At 41.7% G+C, this 26,946-nt stretch overlaps 1 protein-coding gene and 1 long non-coding RNA gene across 4 annotated transcripts in view; one reads left to right on the top strand and one right to left on the bottom strand.

The window, feature by feature from the left end:
* Window positions 1–26,946, bottom strand: part of LHFPL3 (LHFPL tetraspan subfamily member 3) — a 176,552-nt gene that overhangs the window by 17,589 nt on the left and 132,017 nt on the right. For 2 of the 3 annotated variants that reach the window (XR_015743967.1, XM_026701641.2), the window contains exon 3: window positions 7,093–7,133. The exons of the other annotated variant lie outside the window; for it this stretch is intronic. Coding sequence is in view for 1 of the 2 variants with exons in the window: in XM_026701641.2 (XP_026557426.2) it covers window positions 7,117–7,133 (17 nt within the window). In the remaining variant the exon portion in view is untranslated. The remainder of the gene's footprint in view (window positions 1–7,092; window positions 7,134–26,946) is intronic. 3 annotated transcript variants of the gene reach the window in all.
* LOC148125560 (uncharacterized) lies at window positions 16,828–26,560 on the top strand. Its single transcript, XR_015743795.1, has 3 exons — window positions 16,828–17,322; window positions 20,837–21,005; window positions 24,652–26,560. It is a non-coding gene; the product is annotated as an uncharacterized LOC148125560 (long non-coding RNA).

Below are 26,946 nucleotides of genomic sequence, written 5' to 3'. Positions count from 1 at the left end.
TGTGAGTCATCAGTGAGACTTGTGATGAGTCTTGTGATAAGGCGATCACATCAGGTGAGCGTCATTGGGAGGTGGAGTGCTGGTTAGGGGGAGTGTTGTGTGGATTGGTTGAGATTTGGTGCTACCTGTGGTTGGCTGTGGGGTTGATATGGATTCCGAGGGGTTCGTAGGCTGGTTGTAGGCCAAGGTGTCTGTTGATGGGATTGCTTGTGGAGGGCCAGGCTAAGTAGCACCTTCAGCGATGTTTAGGGGTTGTCAGTGCCGGTGTTCTTCTGTTTATTAGAGCTCCAGCTGTGAGTGTGTCAAGTGAGGGTCTTGTGATGGGTCAGGTGTGAGTCATCAGTGGAAGTCTTGCAATGGGTCTTGTGATGGGGAGGTTACATCAGGTGAGGGTCATTGGGAGGTGAAGTGCTGTTGGGGGGGGTTGCATGTGCTTCAAGGACACTCTAAAAAGGATGCAAATGACCAGCTGTCTGCAAGGAATAGAAATCCTTCCATTCCCTACCATCCAGTCAAAGCTGAAGAAACTTCTTGGATGAGAAGCGAAACATCTTCAAAAGAAAACATAAACAGGAAAGTTTAGTTGCCTCCTGAAAAAAAAGCACCTTTGGGACAACCCTGACCTGGATGATTGAGAATCTCTACAAGACTTTTAGCTACACAATTTGGGATGAATACCTTTGGACTGGTGTGGGAGCAGCAATGGATTTCCAGAGGGAAAAAACTGCAAACCATAGGAACCATTTGCACTACTTAGGTAGACCCTGAGGACACAGATAAACCTCCAAGTGGCCTCAATGACCCTCTAAAAGGATGCAAATGACCAGCTGCCTGCAAGGAATATAAATCCTTCCATGCCCCACTATCCTGTCAGAGTTGAAGAAGCTTCTTGGATGAGAAGTGAAACACCTTAAAAGTAAAACCAGAAAGCCCAGTTGCCTCCTGAAAACAAAGCACCTTTGGGACAACCACGACCTGGATGACTGAGAACGTTTGTAGACTTCCGTCACTGGAGTTTTTTAAAGAAGAGATTGGACAGCCACTTGTCTGAAATGGTCTCACTGCTAATCCTAACAGTGGATTAGAAGACCTTCCAACTCTGTTATTCTGCTATCCGATAGTCCTCATGAACCCTAGTAGGTCTAATTCAACACAGACACAAGCTGATCTACCACGAGAGATATCCTGATGAGAAACATTTTAAGTCATCCATGCTTTGTGCTAAGAACTTGAGGCTAGAGTTCTACCAGCTTCAAGCGACATGGAATTCAATTCCATGAATTCTATTAAAAATAAAATAAAATCCCATTTTGATAGTCTGATGCTGGAAAGAGACCTGATGCGAAGGAATGAAAAGATGATGAATGGATTGTGAGCCATATAACATGCTCAACCGACTCAACTCCTAACCAAGGCAAATTAATTTTTCTGCCAATTTGGCAGCGCGCCCTCATGCTGCGAATAATAACCATTATCACGGATGTAAGAGGGTTTTCATTATCTTACATTGTCCGAAATTCTGAGGTCCTTGAATTGACACATTCGTTTCCTCCTCATTGGCTAGACAGCATGTAAAAATGCAGAGACATCAAATTGCTAACAAAAATCCGTATAGTCAAAGCTATGGTTTCCCCCAGTATGATAGCAGAGTTCCAATATTTGAGGGGCTGCCACAAAGAAGAGGGGATCAAGCTATTCTCCAAAACACCTGAAGACAGGAGAAGAAGCCATGGATGGAAACTATCATGTTCCCCCCAAAATAAGACTCTTGTCTTATAAATATTTTGCCACCAAAAAAGGCACCAGGTCTTATTTTCAGGGGATGTCATCCACTGACTAACCTCACTTGCGCGAGTCGCCCCCGGCCTCCTTTTCCTGTCAGAGGCCTTCAGGAACTTCTTCTTCTGCTGCTGGCAAGACTTTCTTGAAGGCCTCTGCAGCCAATAACAGAGTTCTGGATCGATCTGGAGCTTTGTTATCATCTACAGAGGACTTCAGGAAAGCCTTGCCGGCTGTGGAAGAAATGGGCTGAAAAGGCAGGTGTTGGGGTGTGTGAGGCTTGGCTACAACTGTCCAAAGGTAAGTAGTAGGGCAGCTCCACCCCCTCCATCCTCACCCTAGCTTAATTTTTACCCAGGCATTCTGGAATGGGTGGAATCTTCATTAGGGCTTATTTTGGGGGTAGGGCTTATATTGGGTGCACATGTAAAAATCAAGCTAGGACTTACTTTCAGGGTAGGTTGTATTTTGGGGGAAACAGGGTACTCAAGGAGAGAAGCAACCTAGAACTAAGGAGGGATTTCCTAGCAGTGAGAACAGTTAGCCAGTTGAATGTCTTGCCTTGAGAACTTCTGGATGCTCCACCACTGGAGGATTCAAGAAGAGACTGGACAGTCACTTGTCTGGAATGCTATAGGATTTCCTGCTTGAGGAGGAGTTGGAGTAAAAGACCTCCAAGGTCCCTTCCAACTCTATTGTTCTGTTATTCAGTAGTAATGTATGGCTGGGAGAGTTGGACCCTAAGGGAGGCTGAGTGATGAAGAATTGATGCATTCACTGTGGTGTTGGGGAAGACTCTGGAGAGTTCCTTGGACTGCAAGGAGACCAAATCAGTCAATCCTGAAGGTAATCAACCCTAACAGCTCTGTGGGAGGATGGAAACTGATGCTGAAGCTCAAAGACTTTGGCTACCAAAGGAGAAGAGAAAATTCCTTGGAAAAGACCCAGATGTTGGGAAAGGTGGAAGGCAAAAGGAGAAGGGGACAGCAGAGGAAGGAATGGTCAGATAGGGTCATTGACGGAATGGAGTGGAGTAGAGTAGAATTAGAACAGAACAGAATAGGACATAGGATAGGATAGGGCAGGACAGAATAAAATAAGAAAAGAAAAAATAAGAAGAGAATAGAGAATAGAATAGAATAGAAAATAGGCCAGAATAGGATAGGGTAGAATGCAGAATATAATGTAGGATAGGATAAAGTAGAGAATAGAACAGAATAGAATAGAGAACAGGATAGAATGTAATAGAATAGAATGCAAAATAGAATGTAGGATAGGATAAGATAGGATAGGATAGGATAGGATAGGATAGGATAGGATAGAATAGAATAGAATAGAATAGATAGGATGGGATAGAATAGAGAATAGGACAGGATAGAATAGAATGTAGGATAGAATGTAGAATAGAGTAGAGTAGAGTAGAGCAGAGTAGAGTAGAATTAGAATAGAATAGAATAGAACAGAACAGAACAGAACAGAACAGAATAGAATAGAATATAGGATAGGATGGGATGGGATGGGATAGAATAGAGGATAGGATGGGATAGAATAGAGAATAGGACAGGATAGGATAGAATGTAGGATAGAATGTAGAATAGAATAGAATAGAATAGAACAGAACGTAAGATAAAATAGAATAGACTAGGATAGGATTGGATAGAATAGAATTCTTTATTGGTCAAGTGTGATTGGACACACAAGGAATTTATTTCCAGTGCCTAAGCTCTCAGCGTACACACATACAACCACAAAGTGATAGGTCATCGATCATTAATCATAGTTACAACGAACATTTTGGCTATCTCTGGGAGACGGTGGAGGACGGAGGCGACTTGGCGTGCTACAGTCCATGGAGTCACAAAGAGTCGGACGTGACTTAGCGACTGAACAACACTGGCTAAGAAGTGTAGGAGGTTTTCTTGCCTTCATGCTGAATATCAAATCCTATATTGAGGTTTCAATTATTGAATTCCGGGAATTTCCCTCCCACCCTGCAGTCCCGAATTCACACCCGATAGGGAAATGACTTTAAAAAATACTCCCACATCTCTAGATTAAAAAAAGATGCCCTGAGAGCTACCTACACGTAGGTTGTTTTTCGACACATCCTCCAGAAATACTCTTTGCTGTATAGGTGGAAATTTTGAACACCACAGTTAACATTTCACCTTTTATTTCAGGAACATCTCTCACCCGTCTAATCTGCTGGGAGTGCACCTTTTTTTAAAAAGAAATATCAGGGCTCGCTTATTAATTAGAAACAATTTAAGAGGTTGCTGTTGCCGGTTTGGAGCAATTCCTGAAATGTTTAGATCTAAGATAAACTATTGTCAAGGGAAAAGAGCGACGGGTTGCACGAAACCTCTTTGATCTTGCAACTTCTGTTTAATAGCTCAGAGGGTTCTGTTTTTTTTTTTTTCCTTTATTTTTTTCCCCCCGGCAGAACTGTTTGAAGGGCAGAAAAAAAATGTGATGATTAAAAAGGTACTGTCCTTAGTTAACTAAGATATCCGGCTAAGATAATGTTGATTAAGGAACCTGCTCAATTTCTCAGATGAGCAGAAGACAAATTCTTTTGAAGATCTTTCCTACTGCTGGAAACTCAACCCTCTCAACCAGAAGATAAGGTCTTCTGTCACGCCCCCAAAATCAGGATTACCGTAATTTCCAGGAAAAAGATTTATTGCTTGAGCCAACAAATACATAAATAAATACATGAGAATCTAATTAATGGTCAGCAATAATTTGGCACTAGATAAAAATTAACCCCAGGAAGTCCCAAAGGTGGGTTTGTTTGTTTTTTCAGGAGGCAACTGGATGTCCTTTGTTTTCCCTTGAAAACGTTTCGCTTCTCATCCAAGAAGCTCCTTCCATTCTAACTGAACAATGGGGGATGACTTGAAATCTGCATTCAGTCAGAACTGATGAAGCTTCTGGGATGAGAAGCAAAACGTCTTCAAGGAAAAAAGCAATTTTATTTATCATCTCTCTCTCATCTCTCTCTCTTTCTCTCTCTATCCTATCTATCTATCTATCTATCTATCTATCTATCTATCTATCTATCTATCTATCCTTTTATCTATTATCTATCATCTCTCTCATCTCTTTCTCTCTCTATCCTATCTGTCTGTCTGTCTATCTCTATCTATCTATCTATCTATCTATCTATCTATCTATCTATCTATCTATCTATCTTTTATCTATTATCTATCATCTCTCTCATTTCTCTCTCTATCTATCTATCTATCTATCTATCTATCTATCTATCTATCTATCTATCTATCCTTTTATCTATTATCTATCATCTCTCTCATTTCTCTCTCTATCGTACATCTATCTATCTATCTATCTATCTATCTATCTATCTATCTATCTATCATCTATCTATCTACCTATCTACCTATCCATCCATCCATCATATCTATCTATTTATCTAATCTCTCTCTCTCTCTCTTGAATATGTAGCAGAAAGAGGTAATCTGAGAGGTTCATAAGGCTGATGCTGTATGGAACAAAACTATGGCTGAATCTAGATGTTTTCTGTATTGGATACCATGAAGCCCCCTCCCAGAAGGTAGCAAGGAAAACAGGTTGTAAACAGGATGTGTAGCATCCCAGACAATCCTGCAGACCCTCTTCAAGCGTCCCTTGTATGCCATGTCCTGGATAGAAGGGAGTGACCTACCAATAATCTTTTCTGCTGTCCTCACCACTCTGCACTCCCTTGCAGTTTTTACTACTGGTTCTTTGGGCGTGGCTTGGTGGGGTGTGGCTTGGTGGGCATGGCAGGGGAAGGTTACTGCAAAATCCCCAATTCCCTCCCCACCCCACTAACCTGCTTTCCAGCTCCGTTCTCCTGTGCAGGGCAACCAAAGAAGACCCAGCCAATCAGCTGGGACTCAATGGGAGGCAGAGAAGAGATGGGGGCGGGGCCAGTCAGAGGTGGGATTTGCCGGTTCTCCGAACTACTGAAAATTTCCACTACCGGTTCTTCAGAACTGGTCAGAACCTGCTGAATACCACCTCTAGTTATGCGGATAGAATCAAATGAATAAATAACAGATTATAGTGGGGGACACCCATTAATAACAGTTTTATGTGACTATTCCTTCTGGTAGCTCCAGGGAGCTGCAAATTACATCTCAAGATAGTGTCTTACTGCCGGCTTCTGGATCCCCTAAGTTCTGACAAATGTCTCCCAAGTGTGCTGTTTTCTTGTACCACAGAGTACAAACTCTTCAAATGTGCAGCTCTTTAATTACAGCCTGAAGCAATATAATCCAGGGAAAACTTTACCACTGCAGGATCAATATAGCATTCAATGCATTATTAAACAAAAAAAATTCTGCTTTTTTAAAAAAAAAAAGGTGAGGGAGCTATAGGCAAAGCAATCTCCTAATCTCCATGACTTTTACAGCACAAGAAGTGGATAGTTTAAATTCCTCTTTATGTTGCTTGAATAATAAGAATCTTTTTTTCCTAGGCAATTTAATACAGGGAAGCTTTTTCCCCCTCCTCTGTTTCTTTATCATGTTGTTTTGTTTTACTATAACAATTAGGTGTCTTTTTAAAAAGAACTGCATAATATATAAGGGGTTCCTGCTTGAGCAGGGGGTCATACTAGATGGTCTCCAAGGTCCCTGCCAACTCGGTTATCCTGTTACTTTTACGCGATGGACAATCCGTTTTCTAAACTCAATAAATAATTTAATTTAGCTAGATACAGGGGAAGAAAAATTAGTTATGTGGTGGATAACCTGTTTTCTAAATTAAATTTTAAACTGTATTTTCTTCCAATTTCATTTAAAATCATATTTTCTTCCAAGTCCATTTGAAATCGTATTTTATTCCAATTCTGTTTTAAACTGCTTTTATCAAATTATAGTAATAATTTGTTTCTGGACTTCTGCACTTTGATAAAGCCCAAGGGCTAATCAATAAAGAAACAACAAGCTCTCCAGCTGTTGCAATAAATAAAGGAAGGAAGGAAGGAAGAGACAGAAAGAAGAAAGAAAGAAAGAAAGAGAGAGGGAGGGAGGGAGGGAGGGAGGGAGAGAAAGCACTAGATGGGGACAAAAAATTAAGCTACCTATGCTGTGCTAACGCAAAGGGTTGCAGAGCACTTTAACAAACACACAAACGACAACTTTTAGTACGACCTTGGGAAAACGAACATCGGTGGAGCCAAGCAAAGTATCAAGCATGCTGCTCGGGCCACAAAACCACAGCAGAAGCCATGCAAAAGTTTTTTCTATTTGCCAGAAGCACACAGAAACTCCACCACACAGTGCAGAAGTTCATGCTTACACTTACATTAGTGTCCTAGTCACCTTTGCCTTAAGCATTTCCATCGTCTGCACAGGAAAGGAAAAAAAAAAACAAGAAAGGAAATCTGACCCACATGCACAGGGTAGAAAATTCATTTTCCAATAAGTTACCAATTTGTATACAGGTAATCCTTAGCTTACAATTCGTTTAAGGATCCTTCAAAATTACAACGGCACTAAAAAAAAAAAAAAAAGCGAATGTATGACCAACACTTATGACTCTTGCAGCAGTCCTGTGATCAAAATTCAGACGTTTGCCCACTGGCTCCTATTTAGGATGGCTGCAGTGTACCGGGTTCATTTAACAACCATGTTACTCACTGAACACCTGCAGTGATTCCCTTAACAATTTGGCAAGGAAAGGTCTGGAAATGGAGCAAAACTCACAACAAATCTCTCCCTTAGCAACAGAAATTGTGCTTGTAATTTGAGGAGTTACTGCAGGGGTGGGATTCAGCCGGTTTGGACCGGTTCGAGCAAACCGGTAGTTCCAGCAACCAGTTGGCCCTGCCCACCTGCCCTTGCGCTAGTCTGTCCTTTATTTCCGTGTTTTGCAGCTTAGCTGATTCGTGAGCACAGTGTTTTGCCATGCCTCAGCTGTTTTACTCACCGGGGCTGCAGTAGAAGGTAAGCTTTAGAGCTGAAAAATGAAACGCAGTGTGCAACACGTGCTCACCAAACCAGTTGTTGCACCGGTTGAATCCCACCACTGAGTTACTGTATTGGCTCGGTATCGACCCTGAGCCCCCTACCTTGTGAGCCCCCAGACCCCATGGTCATAGGAGGCCAAACCCATTATGAGGTGCAGCGAATCCTCAATTCGAGGTGGCACAGGAGACAACTCCAATATTTAATCAAGTGGAAGGGCTACCCCTTATCAGAGGCATCTTGGGTAAAGAGTAGGAACGTCCAAGCCAATTGCCTTGTGACGAGGTTCCATGCAGAAAATCCAACCAAGACCAGGGTGTGTGTGTGTTTCGCAACTCTAAGTCCTATTCCTGCAATAAATTTGTTTTCTTTTTGTGTTGTACAGGTCACCTTCAAGAAGTGTGGGGAGCCGAATGTCAACTGATAAAATATTTATATGGTCTTTTTAGAGTTGCCAACAGAAAGGGAGGGGGGAAAGGGGTTTGAAAGAGCAGTGCGGAAGCTTGGAAATCAAAAGTGAATTCCATAAATAGTTTTTAAAGATAGTAACTAGGTGACTGAAGTTTCTGCCATGCACAATTCTAACTGGAGAGCATGATTTATGACTCTTGGCTATGGATGTGTCCCATGAGTTTGTATCTGTTGTGTGCTCTTGTATTGTTGCAGTTGAAGCTGAAGTAGTCACTGACTGGTAAATTTACTAAATTACTATATTCTAAAAGAGCATTCTTTATCCTTTTGTCTTTCACGGTTCTTTTTAAATCACAAAGCAAGTAAATGTTTTATATCAGCCCGTAACTCTTTCCCCAAGATTTCCTTCAACTATTAAATTTTATAAACTTTGGCTATTCAGTGCTCTGCAGACCAGGATTAAAACTCTGAAACAGTTCCTTGTGCCATAGAGATTTATCGATGCCTAATTTTTCTTTAAACATTTGGAAAATATTATTCAGAGGAAGCAAAAGATTGCTAATTTCTGGGGCTCGATGCTTAGTTCAGAATGAACGCTGTGCTTCGAAGAAACTTTCATCTGAGAATGAAAATAAATATCTGTGCTGTGCCTCGGTGGCACAGTGGTTAGAGTGCAGTAGGGCAGGCTACTTCTGCTGACTGCCCATTGCCTGCAATTTGGCAGTTCAAATCCCACCAGGCTCAAGGTTGACTCATCCTTCCGAGATGGGTAAAATGAGGACTCAGATTGTTGGGGGCAAGAGGCTGATTCTGTAAACCACTTAGAGAGGGCTGTAAAGCACTGTGAAGCAGTATATCAGTGCTATTGCTATGTGTCCCAGAATAATGTAGTAAACTCCAGTCTGGGTCTGTCCCTGGGAATAAACCTTTGCTCCCTGTGACTGACCCAGACTCGAGTTTGAAACTTTGATTTGTTCCACGAAAAGCTTTAAATTTAAGCATTTCCTCCTTTTGCACTGAACTTGAGAATAAATATTCTGGTTTGATGAATCTTACCAGAAAAATTGTTTAAAAGCTTCCGACAAATAGGGGCATTCTGTGTAAAACCAGGACTTTAGACGGATTTAGACATTGTAAAAAAGATGTTGAGACTCTAGAAAAAGTATAAAGAAGAGCAACCAGGATGATTAGGGAACTGGAGACTAAAATATATGAAGAATGATTGCAGGAACTGGGCAAGGCTAGTCTAGAGAAGAGAATGACCAGGGGAGACAGGATAGCAGTGTTCCAATATTTGAGGGGCTGCCACAGAGAGGAAGGGGTCAATCTATTCTCCAAAACACCCGAAGGCCAGACAAGGAGTAATGGATGGGAAGTGAAGAAGGAGAGATTTAACCTGGGAATAAGGAGAAACTTTCTGACAGTGAGAACAATCAACCCATGGAACAGAACTTGCCTTCGGAAGTTGTGGGAGCGCCATCACTTGAGACCTTCAAGAAGAGATTGGACTATCATTTTTCAGAAATGGTGTAGGGTCTTCCGCTTGGCCAGGGCATTGGACTAGATGACCTACAAGGTCTCTTCCAACTCTGATTATCTGTTATCTGGATTGTTAAAACCATTACTTAGGAAACTGGTTTACCAAAGCAAGATTCTCAGGGCATACCCATAGAAGAACATGGTTTATACCTTGTTTCAGTAAAACAAATGGATTTGCTGAAATATCAGCATTGTTTATTCATAGCCTGCTTAAATCTAGGCAAGCGAGTCTAAAAACTTTATATGGGGCAGTCTTAAAAAGATGGTGGGGAAAGCATCTGGAACATGTTAAACACGAGACGAATTCTGCATCAGCTGCTTGGCTTCAAAGAACCAGTGTTATCCCTTTGGGGTCTAAATCAAAGGTAAGGATGCTGCCAGATTTCATTACATTACGACTGCTAGCAGACCCAACGCATACAGCTACTGCTAAGAATTATAGTTTGATCACATCTGAAGCCCCGGAGTTTTCTGACCTAACTTGAGTCTAGGATCATGTACTTTCCTACCCCCAAAGGAGTGTTTACATTTTGTTGTGGCCCACCAGCAGAGCTGGCAGATTTGGACAGTGAGGAGGCTGGGGAGGAACATGGGCCAGTCCTGGAGTCTGGGGAAGGCTCTGACGAGGGCTCTGCGTCAGAGGCAGAGATGGGGCCAGGGTCGTCCAACAGTTATCAGCTGCCTTCAGAGTTGGAGATCTGTGGGGAAGAAGAACAGCTGGAGCCTGTTCCCAGTATGCGCATGCACAGAGCTGCCAGGAGAAGGGAACAGTTAAGGAACAAGGGTCAGCTCAAGAGTAAAGCCACAGGTGAATGTCCCCTCCCATAGGGAATAAAGAGTGGCAAAATGGGAGTGATGTTTGCAGGAGACAATTAGGTTCAATTGATTAGGGTGAAGATCTGTTCCTGACTCTTTCCAAGTAATTGCTGCTACAGCATGGCATTTGGAATATATCGGCCTGGCAGCTCTCCAAGCCTGATGAAGGTCTGTAGTTGTGCAATCTCTTGAAAGACTGTTGGCCGGGACTTTGCTGGAGAGGAATTCACTTTAAACTAAATAAAAGGGGTTTTATTAGGATGAGGCATCAGCTTCGTGCTTTTGGGAAGCCTAGGTCAGAATACATTTGGGCTGGAAAAATCCAGAAAATTACAAAATGGCAGCAAAAGGTGAATGGCCATTTTTCACAGTTATGGCCATTGCAGCATCCAACGTGATCAAAATTCAGAGGCTTGTCTACCGGCATGTATTTATAATGGTTGTTGGGTCCCAGGGTCACATGATCCCCTTTGCAACCTTCTGATCTAGGCTTCCCCAACAGCACGAAGCCGACTCCTTGTCCTGATAAACCCCTTTTTATTTAGTTTACAGTGAATTCCTCTCCAGCAAAGTCCTGGCCAACAGTCTTTCAAGATATTCCACAATTACAGATTTTTATCAGACCTGGAGAGTTGCCAGGCTGATAGCTTCCAAGTGTAACGCTGTACAAGAAAATACTTGGCAAGGAGTCTCTGAGAGTCACGAACAAATCTTCATACTAATTAAACAAACTAATTGTCTCCTGCAAACACCAATCCCATTTTGCTCCTGTTTATTCCCTATGGGAGGGGCCATTTACATCCACCTGTGGCTTTACTCCCAAGTCAACCCTTGTTCCTTAACTGTTCCTTCTCCTGACAGCTCTGTGCATGCGCACACTGGGAACAGGCTCCAGATGTTCTTCTGCCCCACAGATCACCGACTCCAAAGGCAGCTGATAATTGTCAGATGGCCCTGGCCCCATCTCTGCCTCTGATGCAGAGTCCTCGTCATAGCCTTCCCCAGACTCCAGGACTGGCCCATGTTCCTCCCCAACCTCCTCACTGCCCAATTCTGCTGGCAGCTCTGCCGGCTGCTGGCGGGCCACAACCCTGACAAGCAAAGTCAGTCGGGAAACCAGATTCACTTAACACCCACATGAGTAACTTAAAACCTGCAGTGATTCACTCAACAACAGTGGCCAGAAAGGTCAGAAAATGGTGGTAAAACTTACTTAACAGCTGTCTTGCTTAGCAGCTGAAAACAGTTAGCAGCAGTTAGCAGCAGTTCTTCATTGCAGTCATAAGTCGAGGACTGCTTATATTGCTAACTGACCAAGTGTCTTCCTCCTATGTACATTTAAACCAGATGCCTTTAGTGTTTTAAATGTGTTTTTAGCATTTTTAATTGTATTTTTTTTTTAACTGTAAGCTGCCCAGACTCATGGATTGAGATAGGCAGCTATAGAATTTGAATAAATGAATACATTTGCAAAGGATCTCAGGTTGGAAGGATTACTTAAATATTCTGAGGTTGCAAACTGAGTCTATATGGACTATTTGGGAGTGTTTGCTGATGCCATTTTAATACGTACAGAGCACCAACTTCATAGCTGAGCAATCTTCTCAGCAAATTCATGGACGATTGCCTGTAGCTCCTTGATGCATTCTCTGTAGCAGAACATAACACTCAAAAGCTTATGTCAAATTCAATGAGATGTGAAGAGACTAATCTTAAGAGCAATGGCGAGAAATAAAAATCTAAATTACGCCTCTCAAATCTGCAGCATCTTTTATTGCATAGATATCCCACATTATGTGGGGGAAAGCTAGTGATGGTATGGGGTGCAAACTAGTAGAGAGGTATATGTTATACTTTATAATTGCTCTGAATAACTTTGGAGTTGCATGGACTAGCCTCATCAATGCACTGCGCCATGTTCTAGATAATAGAACAGAACTAAACAGAACAGAATAGGTAGAATGGGATGGGATAGTACGGGACGGAACAGAACAGGTGGAATGGGATGGAACAGAACAGGTGGAATGGGATAGAATGGAATGGAATGGGACAAAACAGAACAGGTGCAATGGAATGGAAAGGAACAGAACAGATCTGTATTTGGCCAAATGTGATTAGATACAGAAGGAATTTGTCTCTGGTGAAGAAGCTCTCAATGTACATGCAAAACAACAAAGTAATAATAATCATAATAATTATACCAATAAGAGAAGTTAGTAGGAAAAAAATGATAATAGTAATACAGTCATACTACATGGGTAAATATCCTTAGACATAAAACAGTACTGTCTTACAGATAGAATGCAGAAAGATACTTATAATGGAAAGATACTAAATCTACTGACTTCTAGAAACTGTCACATGTCCCTTTGTCCTAATAAATGTTGAAAATTCATGCGAAAAAGTGCCTTCCTTGGACAGATTTATTTTTTCAGGTTTAAGGAAGAATCTTCATTGAACAATGGCCAATCTGAGTGTAAAAGGTCCAAAAATGTCATTTTTGATGAATGCCCAGTGTTTGTTCTTCAGAGCGGGAAGACTACGCACCATACAAAAATATGTATGTCAGTAAAGCTTTTTTTTCCCTTTCCTTTTCCTTTTTATTATTTTGCTTTTCTTCACAAGTTGACTTTAACAAAAGAGAACACCTCGTAGTTGTATGACTACCCAAGATTCAATATCTGTACTCACCCACCAAAAATTGCATTGGTTGAATTTCTACCTTGTCACCCAGCTCTTTAAAATCACAATCACAACTTGCTGGAGAGGAAATGAGACCCCTCTCCAGACAAAGTAGAAGGAAAACACAAGAGGAGAAAGTAATTACTTTCATATTGTGTTTCCCCCAAAATAAGACCTTGTCTTATATATATTTTTTGCCACTAAAAAGAAGGCACCAGGTCTTATTTTGGGGGCATGTCACCCACTGACTAACCTCACTTTTACGCATTGCCCCCAGCCTCCTTTTCGCTGTCAGAGGCCTTCAGGAATTTCTTCTGTGACCAGCAAGGCTTTCCTGAAGGCCTCTGCAGCCGATAACAGAGCTCTGGATCGATCCTGAGTTTTGTTATGAGATACAGAGGCCTTCAGGAAAGCCTTGCCAGCCTTGCTGGCTGCAGAAGAAATGGGCCGGCAAGGCAGGTGTTGGGGTGTGTGAGGCCTGGCTACAACTGTCCAAAGGTAAATAGTAAGGCAGCTCCACCCCCACATCCCCACCCTAGCTTAATTTTTACCCATGCACTCTGGAGTGGGTGGGATCTTAATTAGGGCTTATTTTGGGGGAGTAGGGCTTATATTGGGTACACACATAAAAATCAAGCTAGGACTTACTTTCAGGGTAGGGTGTATTTTTGGGGAAACAGGGTATTAAGACCTCAAAATGTCAGGTGAAATTGCCCAGAATGACAGATATACCTACATTCAACTTCCAAGGGTATGTGGTTATCTCTAGAGATTTCTTTAAGGTTTATTGAAGGTGGAAAGAGGCTTGTGGCCACTACAGTAGAACAAAGTTTCTCAACCTTGTCAACTTGAAGATGTGTGGATTTCAACTCCCAGAATTCCCTAGATATCACTTGTGGAAGTGGAAAAGCCATGGACTTCCCTTCCTGCACAAAGCAAGCAGAGATCATGGGTTTAATAGCCTAGGAAAGCTGCAAGGAAGACTTCAAGGAATAGAGATTCTTCTCTCCCAGAAGGACTGATACTCGGAGGTGATGAAAAATTCAGGATCCATCTGGTAGAAGAGGATGTGGAAGAGAGAGGCTTTCTAGAAGAATCCATTATCAAACCACCATTTCCAACCTTGGCTTCAAAGAACAGAATAGCAGTTGGAAGGGATTTTCTAGAATCTAGATCAACCTCCTGTTCAAGCGGGAAACCCTCCGCCATTTTGAACAAATGGTTGTCTGATCTCTTCTTAAAAACCTCCAGTGATGGGAGCATTTACCACTTCTGGAGGCAAGCTGTTTATTTTAACCTGGGTCAAATAAACCAACTTTACATTCCTTCCTTTTACTTTTAATAATCTTGATCTTTAATCCCTTCAAATGATGTCCTAATTTTTTTTCTTTTCATTTTCTTCTTCATCTCTTCTCACAAAATTACAAAAAATTCAACAAGCTTCTTTTATAAATCCAATGTAGGAAAATTACCCAGGTCACTCTGTTCATTTGTGATTTCTACATCCCTGCTAATTATTAAAACACCAATCAGTTTCTTTTGTATGTCCAATGTCATATATTTTTAAATTAACTGTAAGTCTGGTAAAATGTACTTTTCTTTCATAAAACCTTTTAAACATAATTTATCTGCAGAGGCAGACATGCTTAAAATTAACTTTTCAGCCCATTGTTCAAAAATATCATTCAATGTGTCCAATGTTTCAATTTTTTTTCCATTCTGTATTAGTAAGTCAAATATAAATGTTCTTTTCCTTTAATTGTAAACTTTAGTTCTTTCTAGTTCCCTCTTGTATCTAATCTTCAAAGTCCCATCCTGTGATTTAAAAGAAATGAATTCAAAGCAAAGGCACTTTCCCGTGGGAAGGGTTATCACAATTAATTCCAAAATCTTTTTTTCTTCAAATTTATCTGGATCCTTAGTCTGTTCGTTACTTTCCAAAATCAAAGTTTTAATCATCCCTTTGCTGTTTCTTTTTTTTTAAAAAAGTCAAATGTGTATTTAAAACTTGTTTCACTAATGATTGGAGGAAACTCACCCGACGCTATAAAACTTGTTAATTCAAAGATTTCTAATAGCTGAAAAGCAGATAACAAGCAATTTCTGAAAGTGATTAGTAAAAGCAATATGCAAAACTAGTGTCCTTAAAAGACTAACTGTAGTTTGAGCAAGATGGCTATTCTCTTGTCTCCCAGAGATCTAAACAGGGGTGGAGGTTTGCAGAGGTTCAGGAGAGCCCCTAAATAAGATTTTGTGCAGTTTGGAGAACCCCCAAATCCCACTGCTGGCTGGCCCCACCCACCCTACCCTGCCTCTCCCAGGAATCCTCATGCTGCCCGTTTTGGATGCAGGTAAGTGCAGGGCTTGTGCATAGGTTCAGGGAGGATGAAAAATGGGCCTCCCAGAAGTTTGGGAAGGCCGGAAATGGGTCTGTTTCTGGCTTCCAGAGAGCCTCCAGAGCCTGGGGAGGGCAAAAATGCCCCTCCCCGCTGTGGTGCAGGAGGCCAACTAGGCCACGCCCACCATGGCCACGCCCACCCAGCAACCAGGCAGAAAACCCTTTGCTAAAATGTTTGAAGTCCACCCCTGGATCTAAACCCATGGGAGACCATTATCTTGTGGTTTCTATCTAAGGAACAACTGTATGGAGCACTAGTGGGTAATCTCATGTCTTCTCCGTATCCAGAGAGGCATCACGAAGAGTCTATCCGCTTGCTGGGGTTTTTCATTATGCTGCATTGGTCAGCTCTGCTAAAAATTCACTTTTCAGTTTGCTGTTATTTTCCCTGGATGTTCTGAATTAGGCACATTTCATCTTTTCAGTGACTTACAGACCAATTTTGCTTCATTTTCTGCTGAAAATTGTTTTGTTTTCTGCTGTCAAATTTCAGCAGGGCAATTGCTGCAACCGTTGAGGGGGGTCACAAAACAGAGTTGAGGCTGTATTAAACCGTGGCTGGAATAATCAAAAAACAAGCTGTGGAAAGGATTTACCTCACAGAAGTTTTCAATTACACAGAAATGGGTAGATGCCATATCACATTCTCTCCCCTACCTGAGTAACTGGTTCTTGTGGTTTTACATATTGCTTGGCCGCTACTAAAACTGTAGGATATATACAGACAATTTATAGGAGTTTACACTGAAATTGTCCCTGGCACTGCAGAATGAGATCATAAACTTTCCACGAATGAGATCATTGGATAGTAACAACTCTACTTCCCTCAGCTAAAAACTCATAAGGAAGACATAAACCACTCAGATTGACAAAAGGACAGCACTGTAATATTTCCTTAGCTAAAGAACAAATTAACAACGGAGACAAATACCAGCATAAAGACAGATTAATCATGGCCTTTGATTGACAGTCAATGCTAAAGGAAATCAATGCTGACTGTTCTTTCAGAAGGACAGATACAATAATGAAGCTCAAATACTTTGCAGGATCCAATCTGGCTCAGATTCCGGGACCACAGGTTTATTAGACTTCTGAGTTTTTGGACATGTGCTGCAACCCATCCTCAAGGAACTTCTCTTTGACCAGAATGTTTGCTTTTGGCTACTCAATGCGTAGTATTTATGTAGTGCCTGGTTGTGTTTTTTAGTTGTCTTTTTAATTGTTGATTGGGGTGTTGATGGCCAGCTATTAAGTCATTGGCTATTGTTTCCTTGTGGTGCCGAGTCCTCTGCTCCCAAATATCTGATAAGCTGAGGGTAAATCAGCACTCCCGTTGACTGACAAGAGGCCAGTTTCCCAGGCTTCAATTATTTCTCTGGCTATTATTGTACCTGCTCGGCCAACAATTTTAGTAGCTGCAAAATTGAATGTATGTCCTTGTTCACTGCAGTGAAAGTCTGAAAACTTGGCAGAAGAAACCACTGGTTCCAGTGACCAAACCCAGATTGGATCTTGCAACATTATCCTGGGACTCATATATTTGCCCTCATTTGTCAAACACTTTGGCCACCTCATGAGAAGAGAGGACTCCTTGGAAAAGACCTGATGTTGAGAAAAATGGAAGGCAGAAGCAGAAACGGACGGCAGAGGACGAGATGGTTAGATGGTGTCATGGACACAATGAACATGAATTTGGGCAAAGTTTGGGAAGCAGCGGCAGTGGTAGGATTCAATTTTTTTTACTACCGGTTCTGTGGGTGTAGTTTGGTGGGCATGGCTTGGTGGGTGTGAAAGAGGAAGGATACTGTAAAATCTCCATTTCCACCCCACTCCAGGGGAAGGATACTGCAAAATCCCATTCCCTCCCCAACCCACTAACCTGCTTTCCAGCTCTGTTCTCCTGTGCAGGGCAACCATAGAAGACCCTGCCAATTAGCTGGGACTCGGGAGGCAGAGAAGAGATGGGACCAGGGGCAGTTAGAGGTGGGATTTGTCGGTTCTCTGAACTACTCAAAATTTCCACTACCGGTTCTCCAGAACTTGTCAGAACTTGCTGAATACCACCCCTGGACAGCGGGCCTGGCATACTGTGGTCCACGAAGTCGCAAGGAGTAACTTCAAATGGTCACTAATGTACAGTTGTAAGTCAAGAACTACCTGTATACAGCTGGCTTCCGTATCTAAGGGAGGATCTCATCTCAAGTCTACCTGCCTGAGATGCTTGTGGTCCAACATCTTAAACAGTGGACCGGTGTTTCGCAACCTTGGCAATTTTGAGACATACGGACTTCCATTCCCAGAATTCCTCAGCCAGCTGACTGGTGAATTCTGGGAACTGAAGCCCACACTTCTTAAAATTGCCAAGGTTGAGAAAGTAGACCAACTGTAGACCAACTGCAGTAGACCAACTGTCTTTCACAGAAGTCCTACTCACTAGTTAATGCCTTTAGTCAGCAACTGCTTCCTTTTTATATCATATTTTACTTTTTTGCCAACATCAACACCTGCTCTTTATTAATATAACATGTACTATTTCATATCTGAATTGGCAATATTGCTATCCACTTATCTGGACTTTATTTGGGCAGCCCGTGAAATTAAATTAAAATGAGTTCTCCCTGATTTATCATGAAAGCTGTTCCTTCTGGTTTTTTTTTTTTCCTTTTTAAATCAAAGGCATGGATTTCATTTCACTTTAGCCAGAAGGAAATTTGGTAGATCAGAATAAACATAGCTTGTTTCTTAGAAACCTTGCCTTTTAAAGGAAGCCCAAAATAATTGTCCCTTCTTTTCATTCGACTAGCAATTTATGTTCTATGTTGCATTGTTTACATTTTAGCCTTTATTCAGGAATGCCGTGAATTAAAAGCCAGGCACATGGACAAATAGTAAAAAGACAAAAAAGTAACCTGAAAGCTTTTAGCACTTTTGTGTATAATTTCTGCAATGGCTCAGATTGCTTTGATGCTGAAGGGATTTTAAACAAAGAAAATGTGAGCTATATTTAAATATAAATCCTCTATCCAAAGATAACATACAGTGATTCATTTATAATGATTCTCCTTTCAGTATCTAGGACAGAGGGTTTTTTTCATATCAGTTTAATAAGTTCTTAACTCCTAACAGATTAATTTGGAAACCAACTTCATATAAACTGCGTGTTTCCCTCTAAATCTGGAAGAAATAATCCCATATTCTAAAACGGACAAAAGGTCTCCAGTTTCATTGTTCCTGTAAGAAGAAAACCAATGGATGGAGACGAGGGAATGAAACAGGAACTACTGCGGATGTGAAATTTGTTAAGGTCTTGGGATTTAAGAGCCAACCAGCAGTGAAGCTGATGTAATATAGGCTGATGCAATAAGAAGGAATCAGTATAGCATGGGTATTTTCCCTTTAAGACTGGGGATGGGTTCTATCTCTTTAAGAGGTGTTTATATAAAGGCAGCCATTAGAGGGCGTGTTCTCTCTCCTTGTGTCCAGTATTCATTGTAGAAGTCTCCATGTAGAGTTAAGAAGAAGAAAGATTGCTTGTAAGGTATTTTGCCTGCCACGTATATGTCTGTATATAACTGTTGTATATAAACCACAGTTGAATGTCTAAGTCTCTGTGTGCTGTGTTTTACTCCTGTGTTGCCTCATAATGGTAGTCACACTGCAAACGCTCTGACAAAATTGTTGAAACCTAACTACAATCTATAATCCCGGAGACCTCAACATAAAATAGACAAATAGAACACATTTGAGATGCCCAATGAAGTAGCAGAAGAAGGAATCGTCACCTCTGAAAACCATGCTACCCCCTGGCCAACTTCTCAATCCATCCCAAGAGACCGTCAGGATGAGTGGTGAGATGGCTCACTAGAACTCTGGGTGCGAGCAGAGACCATGATGAAATCAGGGTTTCCCTGAAGATCCCGCTGTATCTCAGGGAGCCAACAGAAGCAGTATGATGTCCTTCAGCTTTGCCTGGGAAGAACCTCCTTCAAGACCTTCTTTAACCAAAGAACTCCCCATGTTAAATGTGTCTCACAGAATCATCCAGATGCAAACTCCTACCCAGCCTTTGGTCCAACCGCCTGCTCACTACTGGGTACACAAGAGCATCTTTGACAGACCCCCCCCCCACCATTATCAACCCCACCCAAGCCACCAACAAGAAGGTGCCATGGAGATAAAACGAGGGGAAACCTTTGCATAAGCCACCTGCAGTTTTTGGAGAAGCAGCTGGATAGAAATGTAATGAATAAACAAGGGACGATAATTAAAATAATTTGTACACTGCCTAGGGACCCTCTCTGACGAGGAGGAGGGGTTAGGAAATATGAACTATAAATAAATAACATATGAATGAATGAATGAATGAATGAAGGCACATATACATGTCCCAAGATAAAATAAATAAACAATAATGTTTAAGGATTTAAATAAATAAATGCCAATCTATATATATATATATATAAGCGAAATACCACTCACACATCATCACAAAATCTCCAGAACCGTAAAGCCTACAAACTTGAAATTTGGCACGTATGTTCCTCTTGGCTTCTAGGTGCTCACTAAGAAAGGATTTTTTTTTGAAATGACCATTGGCTCATTAGTATTACATTAGTATTTCCTGTATTATTATTAACACGCTCTATGCTAAGGAGTTCTACTCCCTCTCCCCACCTGAAAAGAAATCTGTTCCAAATGCAAAACACAAGCAGAGGAGAGGACTTTCAGTTTCAGTTTCAGTTTCGAGCACCAAGCAGCTTTAGTACAGAACAGTTGAGCTAAGCTACGCCCAGCCTCCTTGCTGTCTCCTTCTTGCTCACATAGCAAATACCCTTTCAGTTTTCAAACAGCCCTCAACTCTCTCACACAATGCCAGATGAATACTGATGGATGCTGATAGGCAGAGGCAGAATTTTTCCCCCTTATTTCCCTCCCCCAAAACTAAACCCGACCACGTAGTTTCATAAAAAAGCACGGGTATCAAGCTAGTAAAGGAGAATATTTGTAGCTCAGGGTTGAAATGAGAGGTCCTTGATGCTCTCTGAGCTTGCTTGTTTTTTTGTGAATGTTTCATGACACAAAACTAGGTAACATCATCCATCAGTGCTGACGATATTACCTAGTTTGGGTCATGAAACTTCTACAAGAAAACGAGCAAGTTCAGAGAACACCGAAGACCCTTCAAATAAATAATGTTTAAGGATTCCTGATTTTTAACTTTTCCCTTTTCTTTCAGGATCCTGGCTTCTTTTACTATAATGCCCAAGATAAGAGTTTTTAGGAGAAGAGCAAGCAGAGCCTGGTGGTGGAATCAAGAGAGGAACCAGCCTAGAATCATAATATTGCCACAAACAGTCTAAGCCTCTCTTGAATTCCATTGATTCCTATGTAGAACCAATTTAACGGTAAGTGTTAGTTGACTAGATTCTTATGTATAAGATGTAAGCAATAAGTCTTCTGAACTGGAACTTAATGTGTGACCCTGATTCTTTGCCCCAAACAACTCATTTTGATGCTGTTGCTATTCAGAGAACCTTCCCTACTAAAGACTACAGTTTAAATACGAAGAGGGGAAGGAGGGAAGGGGAAATGAAGAAGGAAAAAATATAGGGCACTGATTATTAATTACTCTGAAGACATGTTAAAAAAAAAACAGGTTTGCTGCCACTCCAAACAACCACAGGTAGCTGGACTGCTTAAACATCTACGGTTCTGATGCCACGTCCAAAACCTTTGTAAACAAGAAACAACAAAGGTAACCAAAAAAGGAACTCCAGAGATATCCTGACTTGTGAAAACAGGTTCAAAGGTAGCATCTGAATTGAGAATTTCAATCTGGCCGAGCTGTAAATGTATAAATAATTGCAGGGCAACTCTTTGGCAGATTCTGCGCAGTTCTTCTAATGATGATTTTTAAGTGGAGCAATTTGAATGAGGCTTAGAGGTAGAAGGCATCAGGATTCCAGCAATCACTCTAATTAAATCATGATTCTCGAGCCAAACTTCAAAAAACTTCAATGTCATGCCCCAGTTGGAATCTGGTTCTGAGGGAGAGGTGAAACAGCTGGACTAGATGACCTACAAGGTCCCTTCCAACTCTGATTATCTGTTATCTGTTCTCCCCCCTGAGTGTGTCATAAAGCAGATTCTCCAATTGAGCACCTTCACGGCCTGGGTGTCATGTTCTCCAATTAAATATATTTGTGGACAAAAGCTCTGGTATTTTAGTTACAATCTGTTAAAGATAAGACTTGGAATGTACTTTTGCTTTCAAACTGCTCACTGCTCTTCCAGATTTTTTTCCTCCCCCCCCCTTTTTTTAAATGGCAACTACTAAAACAATCATAGGAATGTTTTATGAGTTGACCGAAGATGCAATATTAACATTAGCCTTTGTCTTAATTAAAAAAACAATTTTTTTGACAATAACTCGAATCTTGCTCTATGTCAGGACTCTCAAACTCAAGGCCTGAGGACCGGATCTTGCTCATGGGGTGCTTAGAACTGGCCCGTGGGACCGCCCTGGAAATAGCGAAGGACCTGCTCACAGTGCCTCTGCCTGCAAAAACGGAACTCTGTTTTCGCTGGCAGAGGGTTGCAGGAGGCCATCTCAGCTGAAAATGGAGCTCAGGAGCCCGTTTTCACTGGCAAGGCACTCGGGCTGCCACAGGCACCCCTGACACGAGTGACATTAAGCTGGCCACGCCCCCCGAGGTCAAACACAATGCTGATACCACCCTCAGTGAAATCGAGTTTGACACCCCTGCTCTATGTTCTAATCTTTTCTTCTCCTGCAAAGCTTCTAAATATCCATCATATTAACTGAATACTGTAGTGAACACCTACAATGCAGTGGTGGGATTCAAATCTTTTTACTACTGGTTCTGTGGGTGTGGCTTGGCGGGCATGGCAGGGGAAGGATACTGTAATATCTCCATTCCCACCCCACTCCAGGAGGAGGGTTACTGTAAAATCCCATTCCCATCCCACTAACCTGCTTTCCAGCTCTGTTCTCCTGTGCAGGGCAACCAAAGAAGACCCAGCCAATCAGCTGGGACTCATTGAGGCAGAGAAAAGATGGGGGCAGAGCCAGTCAGAGGTGGTATTTGCCAGTTCTCCAAACTAGTTCTCTAGTTTGCCAGTTCTCTCAAAATTTCCACTTCCAGTTCTCCAGAACTTGTCAGAATCTGCTGAATACCACCTCTGCTACAATGTCTTGAGAAGGAAACAAATTGCATACACCTCAAACACAGCCAAGGTTTCTGAAGGCAGCATCAAGGTATTTTTTTTTTAACCAATCCCTTCTGGGGTAGGAAATAAAAAATCATTTCTCTTCAGAGATGGAGCTGTAAAGTGTTTTTTTAATAGTTACATTCTGTTCCAACCCAAGGCATATTTGGAACTTAGTAACTGTCAACTCGTAAAGCATTCCTATGCTTGTTTTCGAGTTGCCATAAGCAGGAGGAGGGGGAAAGCCTGAAGGAGCAGTACCGAAATTAAAACCAGAAGTACATTCCATGCTTATCTTTCAAAGATTGTAGCTAGGCTACCAGATCTTCTGCCCATGAAAAGTCCGTGAACGTGCTTCATTGAAGAATCTGATTTATGACACACCCAGGGGGAGGGGGGAAACAGGGTCACAGGTGGCCGTAAATCACGTGTGTCAGAGTTGGCTTAATACGAGTCAGTGCTGACATGTTGCTCCTAATAAATCTTTTGGATTCTTTTGAAGCTTGGCTCGAGGCTCATGATTTAATTAGGGCAATCACCAGAACCCAGACAGCAAGCCAACTCTCCTAATTAATCAACATCTCTGAAGATATCTGAAAGAATTATTTTATAATGAATGGAAATCCCCCAGGATGACTTCTTGCCCACTGTAGAACTCAAGTGAGGCAAGCAGCCATAGCACACTATGGTGCTTTTACCACTGTCACTGTCAACTTACTGCTATCTATTTTGCAGTTGTATAAGAGAGGTTAGTCTTTCCTTCCTTCCTTCCTTCCTTCCTTCCTTCCTTCCTTCCTTCCTTCCTTCCTTCCTTCCTTCCTTCCTTCCTTCCTTCTTTCCTTGTCTCTCCTTCCTTCCTTTCTTCACCCTCCCTCCTTTTCTTCCTTCCACCATGATGGTTCAGTAGTTAGAATGCTGCATTGCAGGCTGACTCTGCCCACAGTCTGGAGTTCAATCCTGACCGGCTCAAAGTTGACTCAGCCTTCCATCCTTCTGAGGTCAGTAAAATGAAGACCCAGATTGTTGGACAGTGGAGGACAAGGGAGCCTGGCATGCTGTGGGGTCACGAAGAGTCAGATATATGACTTAGTGACTGGACAACAACAACTTAGCAATGTGCTTGAAGAATGAAGGTTGTCTTCATGAAGGGTGCGAATTAATTAGAATGGCTCTATTTTTGTTTGAAAGGGATTAAAATCAGACATAGGATTCTACCAGTTCGCACCTATTTGCTAGAACCGGTTGTTAACATTCTAAGCAGTTCGGAGAACCGGTTGTTAGAAGAAATTACTGGCCTAATCCTGTAAGGAAGGCAGGAAGGAAACATTCTGGTGTTGCTTACAGAAACTGCCTCTCCGTTAACCCTTATTACATTCTTGGCAAGACTAGACTTCCTGTCTCAGGAACTTCTCTGGAGTTTTTTTCCCCTCCTTTGCTGGTACTTTGCTTGTGTGAAGTGACCATTCAAAGTTACAATGGCACTGAAAAAACTGACTTATGACCATTTTCCACACTTACAACTGTTGCAGCATCCCCACAGTCACGAGAGGCCGGGCGAGGAGATGTGTGCCTCGATGTGAGTGATATTGAGTTGGCCACACCCAGCCAATAACATGACCACCAAGCCAGGTCCACCCAGTCACACGACCAACAAGCCACACCCACCAAGCTAAGCCACACCCACAAAACCGGTTATTAAATTTTCTGAATCCCACCCCTGATTAACATCCTTCCAGGGGACAACATCTACAAGAGAAAGAGTTTACGGTGTCACACTCAAATTCCCCACCTTGCAATCCAACTCTTCCTGCTCTCTTGCAGATTTTGACATCCTGCCACCCCTCGGGGACTCACCTGCCCGGAGGACTTTCTGAATTTCCGTTGCCTAATTTGATTTCTGATCCTCAGCCTTGACTGGTGGCCAGTCAGGCATCTGTTCCATGCCCAACTCCAAGCAAGCTTTACCCAGCATAGTGCCCTTCAGACCTGATCCTAACAAATTGCTGCTGGAACATAATCCGATGATTAGAGAGTTTTTCCCAGTGCTATAAATCGCTAAATGAAAATGGGCTGGCTCATTTCTCTTGCAGCTGTATAATTTGCTGCACGTTGTCTTTTAAAAGTGGTAATAAAGTTTTGCAGTGCTTTTTTTTGGAGGGCTGCCTTCAAGTCAGTCAGGGGTGGTCATTTATGGTCCCTTTTATGATCTGGACTTCAACTCCCAGAATACTTGAACCAGCCAGGTTAAACATGAGACAGCTGTGTGCTGCAGTTGCCAAAAAAATAATAAAAAAAGCCAACGCAGTCCTAGGCTGCATTAACAGAAGGACAGAATCAGGACAGCGTGAAGTGTTAATGACACTTTATGATGCCTTGGTAGGGCCACACCTGGAATCCTGCATCCAGTTTTGGTCGCCACGATGTAAAAAAGATGTTGAGACTCTGGAAAGAGTGTAGAGAAGAGCAACAAAGATGTTTAGGGGACTGGAGGCTAAAACATACAAGGAATGGAATTGGGTATGCCTAATTTAATGAAAAGAAGGACCAGGGCTGACATGATAGCAGTCTTCCAATATCTCAGGGGCTGCCCTAAAGAAGAGGAAGTCAAGCTGTGAAAATATCTACAGACCCCTCACATCCCAGACACAAACTGTTTCAACTCCTACCCTCAAAATGACTCTATAGAGCTCTGCACCCCAGAACAACTCAACACAAAGTAAGTTTTTTTTCCAAATGCCATCACTCTGCTAAACAAATAATTCCCTCCACACTGTCCAACTATTTACAAAGTCTGCACTACTATTACTATTAACCTTCTCATCACTCCTTATCGCCCATCCCCTCCCACTTGTGACTGTATGACTGTAACTTTCTTGCTTGTATCCTTATGGTTTATACTGACTGTTTCCAAGTATGATTTGATTGCTTATTTGTACCCTATGACTATTATTAAGTGTTGTATCTTATGATTCTTGACTCTTGACAAATGTATCTTTTCTTTTATGTACAGTGAGAGCTTATGCACCAAGACAAATTCCTTGTGTGTCCAATCACACTTGGCCAATAAAGAATTCTATTCTATTCTATTCTATTCTATTCTATTCTATTCTATTCTATTCTATTCAATTCTATTCTATTCTGGTCTCCAAAGCACCTGAAGGCAGGACAAGAAACAACGGGTGGAAACTCATCAAGGAGAAAAGCAACTTAGAACTAAGGAGACATTTCCTGACAGTGAGAGCAATGAACCAGTGGAATGACTTGACTTCAGAAGTTATGGGTGCGCCATCATTGGAAACTTTTAAGAAGAGACTGGACAAATCTTTGTTTGAAATGGTATAGGGCTTCCTGCTTGAGTATTGGGTTGGACTGCCAGCAGTTCGATTCTCACTGGCTCAAGGTTGACTCAGCCTTCCAGCCTTCCAAGGTGGTTAAAATGAGGATCCAGATTGTTGGGAGCAATATGCTTATTCTGTAAACTGCTTAGAGAGGGCTGTAAAGTCCTATGAAGCAGTATATAAGTCTAAGTGCTATTGCTATTGCTAAAATACTGAGAGGAAATTATTTCACCAGGAAATAACAGCTACAAAATTCAATTTTTCAACTTTGAAATGGCACACATCCCAAAACAGCTCTTATATAATTCTCAGGACGGATCGATGAAATTTCAGGTGTTTTGGGGACATAACCTGATTGAAAATTCTCCCTAAAATGTTCCGAATTAGAGGTCACAGGCAGTCACTTTGAACTGTATCCTTTTCTAATCCATTCCACAGATTAACAATTTCTTAACTGGGTCGGATAAAATGCGATGCTTCTGCAGAGAACATCGCTTTATGTTGCGTTAATTGAATTTTTTTTAACCTGCAATTTCGGTAAGTGGTGGGATTGTTTATATTTTAATTGATTTTGCTGTTTTTTAGTGATGGTAATATTTTTTTTTTAAAAAAATTAGATTGCTTTACCTTTGTCATTTTCTTGTGCAAAGATTTCTCATTACTGTTGCTGTTGACATTCAGATGCTTAATTGTCTTTTAAATGGTTGTTAGGCACCTTGCTAAGTGATGCACTATGCATAAGTGTTATTTTATTGACGTTAACTGCAAGTTTGACAAG

The sequence above is a fragment of the Pseudonaja textilis genome, chromosome 5, assembly GCF_049901715.1.
Source record: "Pseudonaja textilis isolate UNSWEBS1 chromosome 5, rPseTex1.2, whole genome shotgun sequence".
In the NCBI taxonomy this organism is placed as follows: domain Eukaryota; kingdom Metazoa; phylum Chordata; class Lepidosauria; order Squamata; family Elapidae; genus Pseudonaja; species Pseudonaja textilis.
This window is presented reverse-complemented; position numbering and strand designations above follow the sequence as displayed.